The following is a 16,395-nucleotide window of genomic DNA, read 5'->3' on the forward strand; positions in this document are numbered from 1 at the left end:
CTCTCTGGAAGTCACACCTCCCTTCATGTGGGGACAGAAATATCTCCTGGTCCTGTTCTGTGATCTGGAGGGCTTTGGGGGGGGGACACCTGGGGGTGCTATAGGCAAACAGCTGAGGGGCCAGGGAGCAGGGTTTTTTTGGGGGGTGGGGACAGCTGTAGAGCAGCCCCAGGATCGCACTCCTCTGCACTAATCGCACAAGTCACCCACTGGCCGGACGCACCTCAGAACAAGCAGTGGCCAAACAGCTTGCAGCCCTGCCACGGGCCTGGCCACAGGCAGGGGCCACATGGTTTGGCAAGTGGGTGCTAGAGCAGGATGTGACCAGCTAAGGTCTGTTTATTTTGTAATGAGACGAAACACTACAATCTGTTCAACACTGGGCTGGATGCTGCAGTAGTTGATTAGGGGGTAGGAAAGAGGGAAGGCAGGGCAAGGCCTCTGAGCTAGATTGTGAATGTCCAAGGAAGAACCTTCTGGAAGATTCTTCCCTGACCACAGAGTAGAAATGAAAATCACACGATCACCATTGATTTCGAGGACATGGGGCTGGGTTCTTGGCCCACAGTAACACCAGGCGGCAGGATGGCCACTGCTGGCCAGCACTGTTGCAGTTTTTTTTTTCTTTTCCTGCCAGGCCTGCCTGCCTTGTGAGGAGCCTTACCCTCTGTGAGGTCAGACGGAGGCCTGAGCTGGCTTCAGCTCCCTGGAAGCCATGAGCCAGGAGATGCTGGGGAGGGAAACGTTCAGTCACTGATGCCCCATTTGGCCAGCTGCTCCTCCCTCTTCCTCCTCAGGCTGGTGGAGGGAGGGGCCATGCGGACCCTCTTCAGGAGTGCTGGGCAGGACTGGCAGCAAGCGGCTTGGTGTAGAAGGGTGGGGTGTTGGAGGAGTGACGTGCGCATGACTCACCCCACGGAGGGGGCGGGGAGCGGCCCACCGCCTGCGGTTTGCAGCAGCCGTGGCACCTCTGTGCTCAGCCTCTTCCTCCTCCCACCTGACCTGGCTAGGCCTCAGAGCTCTCCGCTCATAGAAGGGCAGGCAGAAGATCCGGGTAGCCTTGTGGGCATTGCTCAGCCCAGCTCCCAGCACAGGCCAGCGGCACAGAGCACACCTCGCTCCCGCAGGCAGGCCGACCCCCTCGGACCACAGCAAGCAGGCAGCAGGCCGCCTCGGGGAGGCAGAGCGCGGCCTTGGTAGCTAACCACCTGTGACAGGCACCAAGCTCTGGAGCTCCACGCTCTCATGAAGAGCCAGTTCCACTCTGCCCACCCCTCACTAGCCTCTTGTGGAGGAGCAGCAGCAGAGGCCTGCAGGCCTCCCCCCCTGCAGGCTTCTTTGGGTGGTCTAGGACAAAGGCCTGGCATTCCTTTTACTGTACCCACTATTTTTGCAGCCTCTGTATCTTGAGTTAAGGGTGCCGCAGCACTTGTCTCTCCTCAGTCAGCTTTACAGGAAGGGGCTGCAGGCAGCACGGGGGGAGAGGCCCGGAGCGGGACTCTCCCTAGTGAATCCAGCCACATCTGCTAGGCGACGGGGACGGTGTGTGTGGAGGTGGGATCAGCGCACTGCATGGAAGAGATGTTTCCAGAAGCAGGAAGGAGCTGGGGAGCCTGTAAGGAAGATAGCATGGCAGGATGAGGACACCGTGGTTACTCAACCACCCCACTACTGGTCTATGAGCTGCAGCTGGGCCAGGACACCCCAAAGCCCAGTCCTGCCAGTAGTCACAAGGCTTAGTCCTGGCACAAAAAAGTACATACCTGGGTGTGCACCCCAAGGTGGCCACGGGGCCTGCCATGTGAGCACAGCCCAAGCACGCAGAGATGGACTCGGGAGTCCCGAGGCCCCTCCCAATGTTGACCTGGATGCACCACTGGACCTCTACCAATGCCATGTGGAGAAGCACTGGTGGCAGGGTGCTACAGGTGAGGTATGTGTACAATTCTGGAGCAGATATAATGCATGGTCACTGGGTACGCTTGCCTGAGGAGCCGAGCAGTTAGGGGACATGGATAGGAAAGATCGGACGCTTTCTGTACCTTTTCAAATTGCATTATCTAGCAAAAAAGCAATTTGGGAAATGGAGATCCAAGTTGTAGTGAGAGGCTTAAAGTATCTCTCCCCCCACTCTCCTTTGCAAAGCTTTCGGACTTGTTGGGAAGTGCTTACGGACCACTGTCTAGGGACTTCTGCTTGTGTGGCTGGAGGTGCCAGGTTCACTGAACCCTCATGTCTGTACCTACCTGCGGGAGACAAGACCCATGCTCTGCGCCTGAGCCCGCATAGCACCTGACCTGCAGCTGGGGCAGGCCAACAGGCAGGCAGGTGGCTGTCAGCTCCTTGCAGAAGACAGCAGAGGTGACACGGACAGGAAGGTGGTCTCCACAGGGCGTAGAGGCTGCCAGGCTGGCGTCACATGATGCGGCTGTACTCAATGCCTCCCTTGGTAGAGATTCCAGACCATGGCAGGAAGCTGCAGAGCAGGCTGTGGGCCTGGCGGTAGATTCTGTGTGGGATGGAGCAGGGGCTCAGGTTGGCTAGCGCTGAGCCCAGGTGATGGATGTAATCCGTGAGCTCCGTCAAGGAAGATGCTGCAGCCTGAGTGGAAGCGGGCTTGCCTGACCCACCTGTGCCTGTGCACGGAAGCATGGCCCTGCACACACAATGGACCATGCACAACGGGCCCAAGGGCCCACGAAACTCTCAGAGCACTAGAATGCTGTATTACATGTGCCTCCAATGTGGAAAATAATGGTGGAACCTGAGAACAGGAGCTCAGTCTCAGGCTCCAGAAGACGCAACTCTTCCTGGGTCTCCCTCAGCCTCTTAACCCTCAGCATAACAGGACAGACAGACCCCTATCCCTTCAATACGAGGGGACTTAATGTGAGCTGGGAGGCCCACAGAATTTTGGGCCACTTCTCTGTTTCCTGTTTAATCCTCCGGAATGAATGAGTCCGAGACTCATTCACTTGAAAACACATGCAAACACGTGTAGTATCTTCCAGGTGAAACCCTGTGATTGGCCGGCCACCAGTCTCCCGCCCACCCCCATGGTTTCTTTTCTCCCGTCTGCACGGTCTGCTGTATTTACTGCTGACCTCCAGCACACCTACAACTGGAGACTCTCCATTCTATTTGTTGTAGTAATGGATAGATTTGGGGCCAAGGTTTAAAACCCATCCTTCTTGCTGGGCTGATGTTGGAGAATGCCAAGTGCTTTTCTAACCAACCAGATCACATGCTTCACATAACCAGAACAGGGAGCAGCAGCACCTCTAGAGCTAGGCCATAGAGCATTCCTGTAAGTGGCCTCGGCCTCAGCTCACTTGCAGCCCTTGGCCACCAGGAAGCCAAGACCTCCCACAATTCCCAGCAGTAAAGGATATAGGATGGTCCAGGGAGGGTGGCCGCCATTAATGTAGAGGACGTAGGTGAAGCCATCTTTGAGAACCCCTCGGATGGAGTAGTAATAGGGCAAGTAGTGATGCTGCTTAAAGTCTCTGTTTTCATAGAAGTTAATCGCGGTGTTGTTGGTGGTGAGGACATGCAGGTAGATGGCTTTGCAGTGGTCCTGGGCTGTGGTGGATATGTGGTCCTTTAAACTTTCAAGTAAAAGGGACCCTTGGGAGAAGAAGAAAAGGTCGTACGGAGTTAGGAGGATGCAGACCAGGCTGTGACCTCTGGAGGCATCTAGGTCACTCTGTGGGCACTTCCTATTGCTAAAGCCCTTAAAAGATCAAGGCTACATGGAGCTTGTAGGCTGCAGACCACTGTGGGCCACAGATGTGGCCTGGAGGTACCCTCCTGTGGGCTGGACTCACAACAGAGATTCATCAATCTTCAACAACAGCGTAAACTGCAGCCTCAGGAGATAGGATCGGGGAGCGTGTGTTCAGAAGCAGGACGGCTGCTCACTGCCGAGCAGCTGAGTGGATGGGAATCTGATGTCATGGTGTTTAATGAACACTAGTGAGTGCTATTTTTTAAATTTATGCTTGTTTTCAATTCTGAATCCAGAACATCTTGCCCACAGACATAACCGAGTATGTGACAAGAGGAAGGCTAAGAGTGACCTGCTCCCTCATGACTGTTCTGGGAGCTGTTGCTGCTCTGTTTGTGGCAGATTTGGGAAGGAGGCTACCATGGAAAGGCCTGGGCCAGCAGGGTGGGAAATGCGCGGGGAGAAGGGGCGGGAGGAGAAAACGAGCAGGGGTCCTTTAGGAGCTGGAGTTCTAAGGACACAGGAAGTGACTGACAGGGTGAGGGGCTGGGGAATGCCCAAATGAGGAACTTGTCCTCCCTTACCTATGCCATGCTTTCTGAATTCTTTCACGACTCCCAGACTTAGAATATATGCAACTTGTGTGTCAACAGAGAAGCTGGAGGCTAGAATATCTCCATCCTAAAGAGAAAGAGAGGAAGTGAGGGTAATGCTTGGGACCTGCAGGCTCCTAAGACCCAAGCTGCAGAATGGGCAGCACAGCTCCTCTGCAGGCCTCCCCTCCATACACCTCTCCATCCCACCACAGCAGACACACCTCTTTATGTATTTTGGTCCTGCTCTTAATTTCAGCTACTATCATTCCCACGATGGCACCTCTGTAGGTTGCAGCAAGGGAGAAGAACTTCTTGTTGGATGTGATATCACGATACCATGAGTCTGGGTACCTGGGGGAGGGAATAGACTCAGGTGAGGCACAGGGTGCTTGCTCATCTCTTAGCACAGAGGTCTTTTCAAAGCAACCTTCTTCCCAGATATGAATGGGAATTGATGATACCAAAATGACTTGATCAAGCCGGGCACTGGTGGCTCACGCCAGTTATCATAGATACTGAAATCTGAGGACTGGGGTTCAAAAATAGCCCAGGCAGGAAAGTCCATGAGACTCTTATCTCCAATTCACCACCAGAAAACCAGAAGCGACGCTGTGGCTCAAATGGTAGAGTGCTAGCCTTGAGCTGAAGAGCTCAGAACAGTGCCCAGACCCAGAGTTCAAGACCCATGACTGACCAAAAAAAAAAAAAAAAAAAAAAGCCAAAATGACTTGATCAGCCCTGACATATGAGAAGACGGAAAGAAACTCCAACCAGAGTGTCTCCACAGAGCAGTCCACAGGGGGTAGCACATGGCCGCCTGCTCCTTAGCTGGATGAGCTGTGATTTTGGAACTTTGGGTGACCTTCCAACACTCAGATAACTTCCTAAAAAAATTCTATCAGGCGTTTTGCTCTGAAGACAGGGGTGGACAGGATCAGGGAGATGACCTCAAGAGCAATGTGCTCAAGAGCAACCTGCTACGGGGCTGGGAAGGTGGCTCAGTGGTAGAGTGCTTGCCTTGCATGCATGAGTCCCTGGGTTCGATTCCTCAGCTCCACATAAGCAGAAAAACCTGGAAGTGGTGCTGTGGCTCAAGTGGTAGAGCGCTAGCCTTGAGCTGAAGAGCTGAGGGACAGCGCCCAGTCCCAGAGTTCAAGCCCCATGAAAGGCCAAAAAAAGAACTAAAGTTTCTCCTCAGATCCCTTTTAGGGAGTGTCACACGAGGAAGCAGACAAGCTGTAAAGACGCCAGAGCCACAGTGACCTGCAGTCCACTGCCCAGGCCCTCCAGGTCCACTCCTTGCGTCTGCATCATGGCCCCTTCCGGCTTGAGCAGCTGCAGAGCTGTGTGTCTTCCCTCCTCTGCCCCGCCCTCCCCGGCTGCCATGGCCTCGGGCAATCACTTACTCAATAGGGAACCAGTCACCACACAGATGCTTCACAGTGTCTATGTCATCGTGGCAGAGGAGGCGCAGGCTGACCTCGCTGAGGGCGCTGGATGGCACCACCTCTGTCATTCACACCTGCAGGGAGAGGAGATAAGTGTCATCCGGTGGCTAGTTCCTCCTCCATCCACTGACCTGGGAGGTGGACAAGGTCCACAGTGGCCTTTCGTGAAGGAAGGAAGGCACAGTCGTCTCCACTCTACAGTGAAGAAGGGAAGCAGCGTGAGGCCGAGTCAGGGAAGCCTGCCTCTGGTTCCTGCCCCTCTCTGCTCTCAAGCTCCCCAACAGTCCCAGTTTCTCTCTGGCTTGTATCAGTCTCTTCACTGTGGCTCTTCCGCTGCAAGAGGTACCAAGGCCTCACCCCGACTCTCCCAGTCCTGGTCTGGTGTCTGCCAAAAGCAGACAGCATGGCTCACTGGCTTCCATTCCTTGTTCTCTAAGAGCAACACGGCGGACTGGGGCTGGTGAGTGCTAGATGCTGCACGCTGGCTTCACTGCCAGAGCACGAGGCACACGCAGCTTCTTCCCATCGAACACAGACTCTGAGCAACGCCAAGGCCTCAAACCAGGTGACGACCAGTCTTCTAAATGAAGACAGAACACAGGCCAGGCTACGAATTTCTGGCCTTTTGTTCTACTCAAAGGAAGGAAGGAAGAAAACGAGGATGGAGGAAGGAAAGCATGGAGAAAACCCGGAAGGAAGGCTGGGAAGGTGGCTCAGTGGTAGAGCTCTTGCCTTGCATGCATGAGGCCCTGGGTTCGATTCCTCAGCACCACATAAGCAGAAAAAGCTGGAAGTGGCGCTGTGGCTCAAGTGGTAAAGTGCTAGCCTTGAGCTGAAGAGCTGAGGGACAGTGTCCAGGCCCAGAGTTCAGGCCCCACGACCAGCAAAAAAAAAAAGAAAAAAGAAAATCAGGAAGGAAGGCCAAGTGCTAGGCTCTGACAACAGGGGAAGCAGAACTCTTTTACCTTTGAGTTGGGAATAGGTCATTAAAGGAAAAGGAGGATCTATGTGGTTGAAGAAAAGATCTTTTTTACAGAACAACACAAATGTCAATAAAAGCAGACATTATGATAGAATCAGGAAGTCACTGTTTTGAAAACCATCAAAGGAAATGACTAAGTCCAGCAAGAGTCACGGAAGGCGCTGAAGTCAACAGGTGTGGGCAGGTGTAAGGTGAAGCATCTCGTCATCTAGGGTTCTGTGATGGCCAAGGCGAGACCGGTTACGCTGACCAGTGAGAAACAGCATAATCCCTTAAGTTCCTGCCCAGTATGGTAGGCCTGAAACCAATGTGCCTTTAGGCTTAGGTTCCTGGTTTCAGATTGTCCCCAACATATGACAATAATGTAAATGATATCAGACAAACACAGACACATGATATTCTCTAGCTGATGCTTTCAAAAAGCCAGTGTTAGTAAAGATACAAAAGTAGGTGAAAGAGAATAAGGTAAAGAATAAAAAATAATGCCTAACCTATAGTGGAATAAAATGGAAACAGTACTTTGGAGCAACTTAAACATAGGCTGGCCATGGTAGAAGATGGTATGAAATTGCTATTCACTTTCTGACTAGATTTTTTTTTATTTTTTTTGGTCCAGTCGTGGGGCCTGAACTCTGGGCCTGGGCGCTGTCCCTCAGCTCTTCAGCTCAAGGCTAGCGCTCTACCACTTGAGCCACAGCGCCACTTCTGGCTTTTTTCTTTTTTGCTTATGTGGTGCTGAGGAATCGAACCCAGGGCCTCATGCATGCAAGGCAAGCGCTCTACCACTGAGCCACCTTCCCAGCCCCTGTGACTAGTTTTAAGATAGTCCAGGCTATAGCTGCCCAGATATCTGTGGGCCCCAGATCCACTGGTAAGCCTTCATAACTCACACACAAAAGTAAAGCGCCCACGGCAAGTGCCCAAGGCCAACGTGCCTGCTCATTCCTGATTGCAAGGCCCTCTCCTGGCTGCCCATCTGCAGGGTGCCTGCAGGACCGCAGGAGAAGCTTTCCACCTGACACAGCAGGGAGAACTCCCGAAGGCCTATCACTGAACTGCTGCTTCCTCCAGCTCCCACAATGCAGCAGTCTCCACGGGGGACAGCATCACTTGGCTCTGTGCACAGGGCAGCAGAGCCCAGGGTATGAATGGCCATGGGCAGATCGCCCTCAGGACTTGAGGCTGCAGCAGAGGCAATGGAAGAAGCGGGTTCTGGACCTGGAGCAGAAGACTGACAGTAGAAGTGCTGGGGTAGCGAGGGGCTTCCTAGGTGACGTGTGGCTATGGTAATGCCTCCCCCAAATGTGCACAAATTTCTCCAAAACTCACTGAACCACACACTGAACTGGATGTGTTACTTTGGCAATGTATGTTACACTTCAACAATAATTAAAATTTTCTAAGCTGGGTGCTGGTGGCTCACGCCTGTAATCCTAGCTACTCAGGAGGCTGAGATCTGAGGATCGCGGTTCAAAGCCAGCCCAGAGAGGAAAGTCCGTGAGACTCTTATCTCCAATAAACCACTTAAAAACCGGAAGTGGCGCTGCGGCTCAAGCTCTGGTACAGCACTTGCCTTGAGCTGAAGAGCGCAGAGACAGCGCCCAGGCCCAGAGTTCAAGCCCCATGACCAACCTCCCCCCCCCAAAAAAAAAATTTTTTTTTTAAAACCTCTAGCTGGGTCCCAGTGGTTCACGCCTGTACATCCTACCTACTCAGGAGACTGAGATATGAGGACTGCAGTTTGAGGCCAGACCAGGCAGAGATTCTTATTTCCAATAAACTACTCAGAAAAAGCTGGAGGTGGCCCTGTGGCTCAACTGAACACTGGTCTTGAGCACAAAGAGGCTCAGGAACAGTGCCCAGGTCCGGAGTCCAAGCCCCAAGCCCAGCAAACAAACACACACACACACCAACTCTCTACTGAGGCTTGATGGCAGAGGGAGAGATTCACAGTAAGTGACTGTCTCACAGGTCTCGAGGTTTACACATTATCCTCCTACTATCCTTGGGACAGGCTTGCCCCAGTTCCACTTTCAAGAAAACCACTGAGCTCTGAGATATACAACAATTTGAAGATTCTTGCAATCCTATTAAAAGTACTGCCATGTTTCCACAAAGGCTGTTTTTTTAGAAGCCCTAATTTAACAAGAAACATCACTAAGGAGAAAATGCAGTGTGGTGCAGTACTTCATGTGACCAACACACCTGACAGGCAGCACGGGGCAGGAAGTGGAGTACAGAGATCCTGCCCCGGGCCCCCTATGCCCCGGGCGGCGGGATGCGGCCCCCGGGTGTCCAGCGGGCCTATGGCCTCCCGTTACAACAGGAGGTCTGTGCTGATCTGCGGGCCTGGCTCTGCACTGCAGGCTGTGAGCTCCCATAGCTCCCGTCCCCCCCCACAGGCCGCTGCGGGCCCCTCTGTGGGGAGCAGACACAGGCTCATGACACAGGGGGGGCATGCTTTTCCAGGTCTGGTTGTGCTAAGAGGACAAGGGAAGGAAAGTCACAGATATCCAAGCCACCTTTTGGGCACATCTCCTTAATGTGGGACAGGTTCTCTACTGTAAGCATGATGCACCGTACAGAACCCAAAGTTCATTTACATTGTGAAGTCAGATCTACGCAGGAATGCCCCTCCCTTCATGTCCTAGACCTAGGGGTCTGCACTCTGGTCCTTCAGAAATAAGAAAGGTAGACACAGCCCTACTTCCTGGAAGCCTCTGTCCCTGAAGGCTTGACTGCAGCCACAGGCCCCAACGAGTTTCCCCCTCTCTTCAGAGGTGCTTCACGGTGAAAAACCAACCTGATCTGTTAATGGCTTGAGAGGTGCTCTGCTGCCACACGCCACCCTGCCCCGCCCCGCCTTCCTTCTCCATTCACAGCCATAGCTCATCCCTGAAGGCCAGGCTGGCCCTCAATGTGCCCTCTACACTGGACTTCGCGTGCCTCGGGCCCCCCTGGGATTTGGTGTTCCAGCACCCTGGGCCCCGAGACAGCTCCCCAGTGACTTGCTTCAACAAGCTGCTACAACGTCCCTCTGAGTCATGGGGAAGGTTACATGAGACAGACACTTCCACAAGCGAGCCAGGCCAGTCCCTGGCCAGCTCCACACCCCCTTCCTCCCTGACGCACGCCAGTCTTCTCTTTTGTACAAGCGTCCCTCCAATGGCTTGTAAAAACACACTATATTCTCCTCCCTCCCTCTCGATTTTGCACTGGTGGTTTTCTTTTCTTTTTGGTGCTGGTTTTGAAGCTTGAACTCAGGACTTGGGTGCTGTCCCTGAGCTTCTTTTGCTCAAAGCTAGCACTCTACCACTTGAGCCACAGCGCCACTTCTGCTGTCTTTTGTGACTAACTGGAGGTAAGTCTCATGGACTTTCCTGCCTGGGCTGGCTTTGCGCTTCCATACTCAGACCTCAGCCTCTGGAGTGGTGGCATGAGCCTCTAGCACCGGGCTGCTGTGGTGATTTTCTAGACAGCGTATAGCATCTTGCTTTATGTCTGGGATGGCCTGGACCACGATCCTCTATTTGTGTCTCCACCGTAGCTGGGATGATAGGCATATACCACTGCTTGTTTTGGTGGTTCGTGGGGCTTGAACTCTGGGCCTGGGCGCTGTCCCTCAGCTCTTCAGCTCAAGGCTAGCGCTCTACCACTTGAACCACAGCGCCACTTCCAGTTTTCTGGTGGTTTATTGGAGATAATGAGTCTCACAGACTTTCCTGCCCAGGCTCGCTTTGAACCTCGATCCTCAGATCTCAGCCTCCTGAGTAGCTAGGATGACAGGTGTGAGCCACCAGCGTCCCACTGCCCAATTATTGAGATGAAGTCTCATAATTTTTTAAAATCTTGGTTGAGGGGCTGGGAAGGTGGCTCAGTGGTAGAGCGCTTGCCTTGCATGCACAAGGCCCTGGGTTCGATTTCTCAGCACCACATAAGCAAAATGAAAAAAGCCGGAAGTGGCGCTGTGGCTCAAGTGGTAGAGCGCTAGCCTTGAGCTAAAGAGCTGAGAGACAGCGCCCAGGCCCAGAGTTCAGGCCCCATGAACGGACCCAAAAAAAGAAAAAAATAAAATAAAATCTTGGTTGACCTCAACCATGATTTACCAGATCTGCCTCCCAAGTAACGAGGATTACAGGGTTGAGCTACCGAGCCTGGCCTCTTACGTTCCTTTCTTACATAATATCCCTACTGTGCACTCTACTGTGCCGCTCCCTTTCTCAGGGCCTTGTCTTCTTTCATCCCACACACAACAGAGTTCTCAATCAAAGCACAAAGATTAGCACAATCTCCGCAAAGGAAATAAAGACCACAGTACCTCAGGAATGTGAGGTTCTGTAGATAAGACAGGTTTGCTGGGCACCGTGGCTCACACCTGTCATCCCAGCTACTCAGGAGGCTGAGATCTGAAGATCGCGGTTCAAAGCCAGCCTGGGCAGGCTAGTCTGTGAGACTCTTATCTCCAATAAACCACTAGAAAACCGGAAGTGGTGCTGTGGCTCAAGCAGTAGCGCACTCGCCTTGAGCTGAAGAGCTGAGGGACAGCACCCAAGCCCAGAGTTCAAGCCCCACGACCAACAACAAAAAAGAGGGATGAAGAGAAAAAACACAGTGGTGGCAGACACAGGACACTGTCTTGTACCCCAGTGAGATGAGCTGAAGGCTGAATGTCAAGCGTGAGGACACAAGGCACACTCTTCACAGCCTGGCTGCTAGAGTGCAGGCTGCCGGTGGCCGACGGCGCCAGCTCCACACAGCCTGGGCTTCTCCCCGAACGTCAGTGTAGTAGGAAAATGAGTCATTTGTAGTGACAAGAAACAAACACCCACCTATTTCTGAACAGCATACTTAAAAACCCAAGTCTTTCTGCTCTGAAGGGAGCCCACAGATTGCTCACATAATAGTTTGAGCTACAAACACTAAATGGTACTGGAGAATTCCAGTGGCAGGAGACCCTACAACTGGCTAAATAGAGTGATGGTTCTAGCAATCACTAGCAGTCAGAATGTCATCAGTGGGGAGGGGCAGAGGAGGGCTTCTGGGCTGCTTAAAGTTATATGATGTATATAAAATTTTATATATATATATATATATAAAATGTGATACTGTTTCCTTTGGAAACAAAGGACTTTTTAAAGTTTGTTTTTTCTTTTTCTGATGACTCTGTATTCTTCACCTTATACACAGTGTGTTCACACGCACACCTGGGGGAGGGTGGGGGAGGGCCCAGAATCCGAGGGAAAAGGTGACCAAGCGCAGCAGTGGGGCGCACGGGCTGCCCTGGACAGTGGTACAAGCTGTGGGCGGAGATGGGAGGGAATGAGGGAACAGATGACACTAGGCCAAAGGAAATGTGCTTATGACCTGACGTATGTAAAGGTGACCCCGCTGGACATCACCTCTAAAACAACAATAAAGTATATTAGAAAAATTACTAGAAATTAAAAATATAAAGTCATATGAAGTGTACATGCAAGCCGAGTGTTTTATCTCTGACAGAAACAGTGGCAAGTGGGTCTGAGGCTCCATGTTTAGCCCCAGTTTCTCCTTTGGGCCCCAAATTCCTTCCATTTTAGTTTGGAAACCCCAGTCCATCATGAACTTATCAAAATTAATTATCAACACCTCCCGCCCCCACACACAAACAAAATGAGAAGCAGCTCTGGGTTGCAAAGATGCTATCCTGAATCATTACTAATCACAGAAACTTCTGCTTGATAGAGGAATTCCATAGCAAAGAACACACTTTTAAGAGACACAACCTGTCTGCACAAGGAATACTCTCTCTCCACCACTCCGCTGCCCAAAGCAATTCTATTTAGAAACAGAGAACATGAAACATGCTCTGCTGTCAGTAGTGGGGTTTGGACTCAAAGAGTTTTGCACTTGCTCAGGGAGTCCTCTACTACTTGAGACAAACCTTTTTGCCTTGGACCACACACTTCTGGCCCTCTTTGTAGCTTGGATGACAAATATGTGATACTATGTCCGGCTTATTGACTGAGATGAAATATTGCTAACTTTTTGCCTGGGTTGGCTCCCCCTTTTTCTGTTGGCAGAACTAGGGTTTGAACTCAAGAGCCTTGTACTTACTAGGCAAGCACTCTACCACTTGAGCCATGCCTCCCACCCATATTTGGTTCTTAATAACCATTCCACAAAAATAAAGCTGAAGAAATTAGGGGCTGGGAAGGTGGCTCAGTGGTAGAGTGCTTGCCATGCATGCATGAGGCCCTGGGTTCAATTCCTCAGCACCACATAAGCAGAAAAAGCTGGAAGTGGTGACCAGCTCAAGTGGTAAAGCTGGCTGAGGGACAGCGCCAGGCCTAGAGTTCAGGCTCACGACCAACAACAAAAAAAATAAAGACAAAGTATTTTTCTTGGAGCTGGTAGAATGGCTCAACTGGCAGAGGACCTACTTACCAAGCATGAGACTAAGAGTTCAAATTCCATTATCATACCAGGAGACAGGGGCTTACACCTGTAATTCTTAGCTCCTGAAGGGGCAGAGACCTAGAAGATCCTGGTTTGAAGCCAGGCAGGGCAGAAAAATCTGTTAAGATTCCTTCTCCAATTATGCCAGATGGAAGGCAATGCTCAAGGGGTAACCTATCAGCTGTGAGCAAGAAATAGAACTTAAGTTCAAGCCTCAATACTGACACAACACACACACACAAATAAGACAAATGAAAACAAAAATCAGTATCACAAAAAGCATATATAAAATACACATTCACATATATTCATGCCTAACGCATATGTAACATGTACAATCAAAACTGCTCTGGTTAAATCAAAGGCAACAAACATGTTCTCCATTTTTTTCTGTGTCCCTATCCACAACCACTTTCTTTCACTTCTCTGAACTTTAAATCTGTATTTAGCACATTTATTTCTGGCACCAAGGCCTCAAATGCCATGCTATTCCTAGGGTGCTGGGTTTAAAAGTCAGTGCTGTCTATTTCAGGGCAAAGTAGGTAGGTAGTCATTTGTTTGTGATTTGGAGACCTTCAAAAATATGTTGGCACAGCTCTAGCTGGCTCTCAATGATCATTTGGGGGTCCTTTGGTCCCTCCTGGCCACGTGGGCCAGGCCAAAAGTAAAGGGATGGGCTAGGGTGTGAGCGCGCTGCTGGGGGAGGATGCGGAGGTGACCGTGACTGGTCCTCACTCTCCACTAGCTGACCACATCCGCTCAGAGCTGTGCCCATCTTCAAGTGGCTGCCACACTTCTGCCAGTTCTGCCCTGAGGCATTACAGCCGCTTTCAGCATTGCTCCCAGTTCACCAGAAACCCAAACAACTTCTGGAAGAAAGCTCTAGCTCCTACCTTACACCACCTCTCATCCCAAAATACTACGCAGTGTTCATAGCAGAATAAAAACTCTGTTGGTGTTTAAACATACAGTTTGTTCCTGAATCAGCAGTGTGCTACACAGGCTTCAGACAGACCCTGGGCCCTCCTGCCAGCCAGCCTCTATCAGAGGCTACCAATGAAGTGTGGGGAAGCAGGTCTGACTGACCCCGATTACCAAAGGCCCTTACAAATGCTGAACCAAACTCAACATTTGCCCTTACTCTGAACATGGCTCAGCAGCTTACCTGAAAGCGCAACCCACTGCATAGCAGCACAGCTTCAGTGCAGAGCCCACAACCTGCCTTGCTTGCATTCTTGCAAAAAGGTCCTGAGGTGTTAAAACCCCAAAGGCTTTGTGGTTCCTTCCAGGAGATGAGAGAGGCGGGTGTGGAGGAACCAGCACTTAAGACATGCAGGGGAGGCAGCACACTCTATTCAGGTGGACCTGCTTCCAACAAGCACTCAGGATTCGGGCCTCCTTCGGCAGGCAAAGACACACATTGCCCTGAACTCAGATCTTCAATCTGAGTTGTCAATCTGTTGTCTCCTTAGGTTTGTTTCCCACACCTTCAATGCAAAGACTGTCACCCACCTGAGCCACCAGAGGCCATGTTTCTTGCTGAACTGTGCACGGGGGCAGTTTTCACGTCGTGAGCACTATGGCAGCGTCACCCCTCCTGGTCCCAATTCAGGGTTATCTCTTATCCCTCAAACCTGACATTCAGAAATTTTCTTCCATTCTGACCAGAAGCTGTTGCTAAGCAACTTGCACAAGTCATATCTAAAGATATTCTCCACATGGTGTAGGTGTGGTTAAACAAAATCATTTCAAGTTACAACTGGGAAAGGCTAAAGTTAGAACACACATACTTTAAAATAGATTTCGTGTGTGTGTGTGTGTGTGTGTGTGTGTGTGTGTGTTTTGCTGGATCTGGGGCTTGAACCACATTCCTAGCTCCTATTGTATGTTTTTATGCTGACATGTTGACACCATGCCTGACTTTGGAAAATGCTCTGTCCATCTTCCCAGAAACCCAGGATGTCTGTAGCCTGTAGAGAGGAAAGTAGAGCAAACTTCAACCTGGCTGGGGAGCCCAAACCCACCCCCAAACTCAAATGCCAAGAGGGAGGAGTTGAGGTCCTAAATCCACTGCCATGATCATAGTTTAGAAGATGGCCCTTAAGTTTCTTCATGTCTTTCTCCTACAGGCTGTAATTGCACTTAAAGCAACATGCATATTTGTTTTTGCTCTAGATCATTTTTTATTTTTTTGTTGGTCATGGGTCTTGAACTCTGGGCCTGCATGCTCTCCCTTGGCTCTTCAGCTCAAGGCGAGCACTCTACCACTTGAGCCACTGGGCTACTTTCTGTTTTCTGAGTGGTATATTGGAGATAAGAGTCTCACTGACTTTCCTGCCCAGACTGGCTTTGAACCACGATCCTCAGATCTCAGCCTTCTGAGTAGCTAGGATTACAAGCATGAGCCACCGGTGCCCAGCCCTCTCAACCACATTCAAGACCCCCTCTTCCTGCCTTGTCAGCTACAACACTCTGAGTATCACACTGATACAAGGACTGGGGTATAGCACACACAGGATGAGTCGGGTAACTTCCTGCATGGTCAGGTAAGCATTCACAAGGGCTTTCATGTCTCCGGTGTTTGGGTTAAAAAAAAAAAAAGCAAACAATCTTTCCACCTTCTCCCCAGAGACGAAGTACCATTGCAGACACCAGGGTGGGCCAGTCTGTCGGGTTGGGTCCTTTTCTTTACAGACCAAGAAGCGACAATAATGACACAAAAAGCAGGGCGCCGGGGGCTCCTGGCTGTAATCCTAGCTACTCGGGAGGCCTCCAAGGGATCGCAGTTTGAAGCCAGCCAGAGCAGAAAAACCCAAGGGATTCTTATCTCCAATTCACCGGCCAAAAAGTCGGAAGTGGAGCTGTGGCTCACGGGGTAGAGCGCCAACCTCGAGTGGAATAAGCTGGGGCAAAGTGCGCAGGCTCTGAGTTGGACCCCAATATCAGCACTCGCGCGCGCGCACACACACACACACACACACGCGCACGCGCACGCACGACACAGAAGTGCAAGGCTCCAGGACCTGGCAGAGGAGCCGCGATCCACGGGGCGGCCAAAGTTCACACTGACCGGGAGCGCGGGGCCTCCCTGGCCATCGCCGGGCCGTGCGCGACCCCCCCCCGGCTGTCTCCCACGCCCCTCACTTCCCGCCCGAGCAGCGGGGTTACCGCGGCGGACCCCTCGTCCCCCGCAGGCGGCCCACCCGG

The 16,395-nt window shown here is 51.6% G+C and overlaps 1 protein-coding gene across 4 annotated transcripts in view; it reads right to left on the reverse strand.

Annotated features, from left to right (window-relative positions):
• Window positions 1–321: 321 nt before the first annotated feature.
• Window positions 322–16,395, reverse strand: part of Naa60 (N(alpha)-acetyltransferase 60, NatF catalytic subunit) — a 32,499-nt gene continuing 16,425 nt past the window's right edge. For 3 of the 4 annotated variants that reach the window (XM_013011339.1, XM_013011341.1, XM_013011340.1), the window contains exons 2-7: window positions 5,730–5,845; window positions 4,545–4,674; window positions 4,312–4,408; window positions 3,393–3,627; window positions 2,247–2,572; window positions 322–1,613 (exon numbers count right to left, since the gene is read on the reverse strand). In XM_013011339.1, coding sequence (XP_012866793.1) covers window positions 2,416–2,572; window positions 3,393–3,627; window positions 4,312–4,408; window positions 4,545–4,674; window positions 5,730–5,839 — 729 coding nt within the window. In that variant the 5' untranslated portion in view covers window positions 5,840–5,845 and the 3' untranslated portion in view covers window positions 322–1,613; window positions 2,247–2,415. The remainder of the gene's footprint in view (window positions 1,614–2,246; window positions 2,573–3,392; window positions 3,628–4,311; window positions 4,409–4,544; window positions 4,675–5,729; window positions 5,846–16,395) is intronic. The other variant, XM_013011342.1, reaches the window with a different exon arrangement.

The sequence above is a fragment of the Dipodomys ordii genome, unplaced genomic scaffold, assembly GCF_000151885.1.
Source record: "Dipodomys ordii isolate 6190 unplaced genomic scaffold, Dord_2.0 Scaffold14, whole genome shotgun sequence".
NCBI classification, from domain to species: Eukaryota; Metazoa; Chordata; class Mammalia; order Rodentia; family Heteromyidae; genus Dipodomys; species Dipodomys ordii.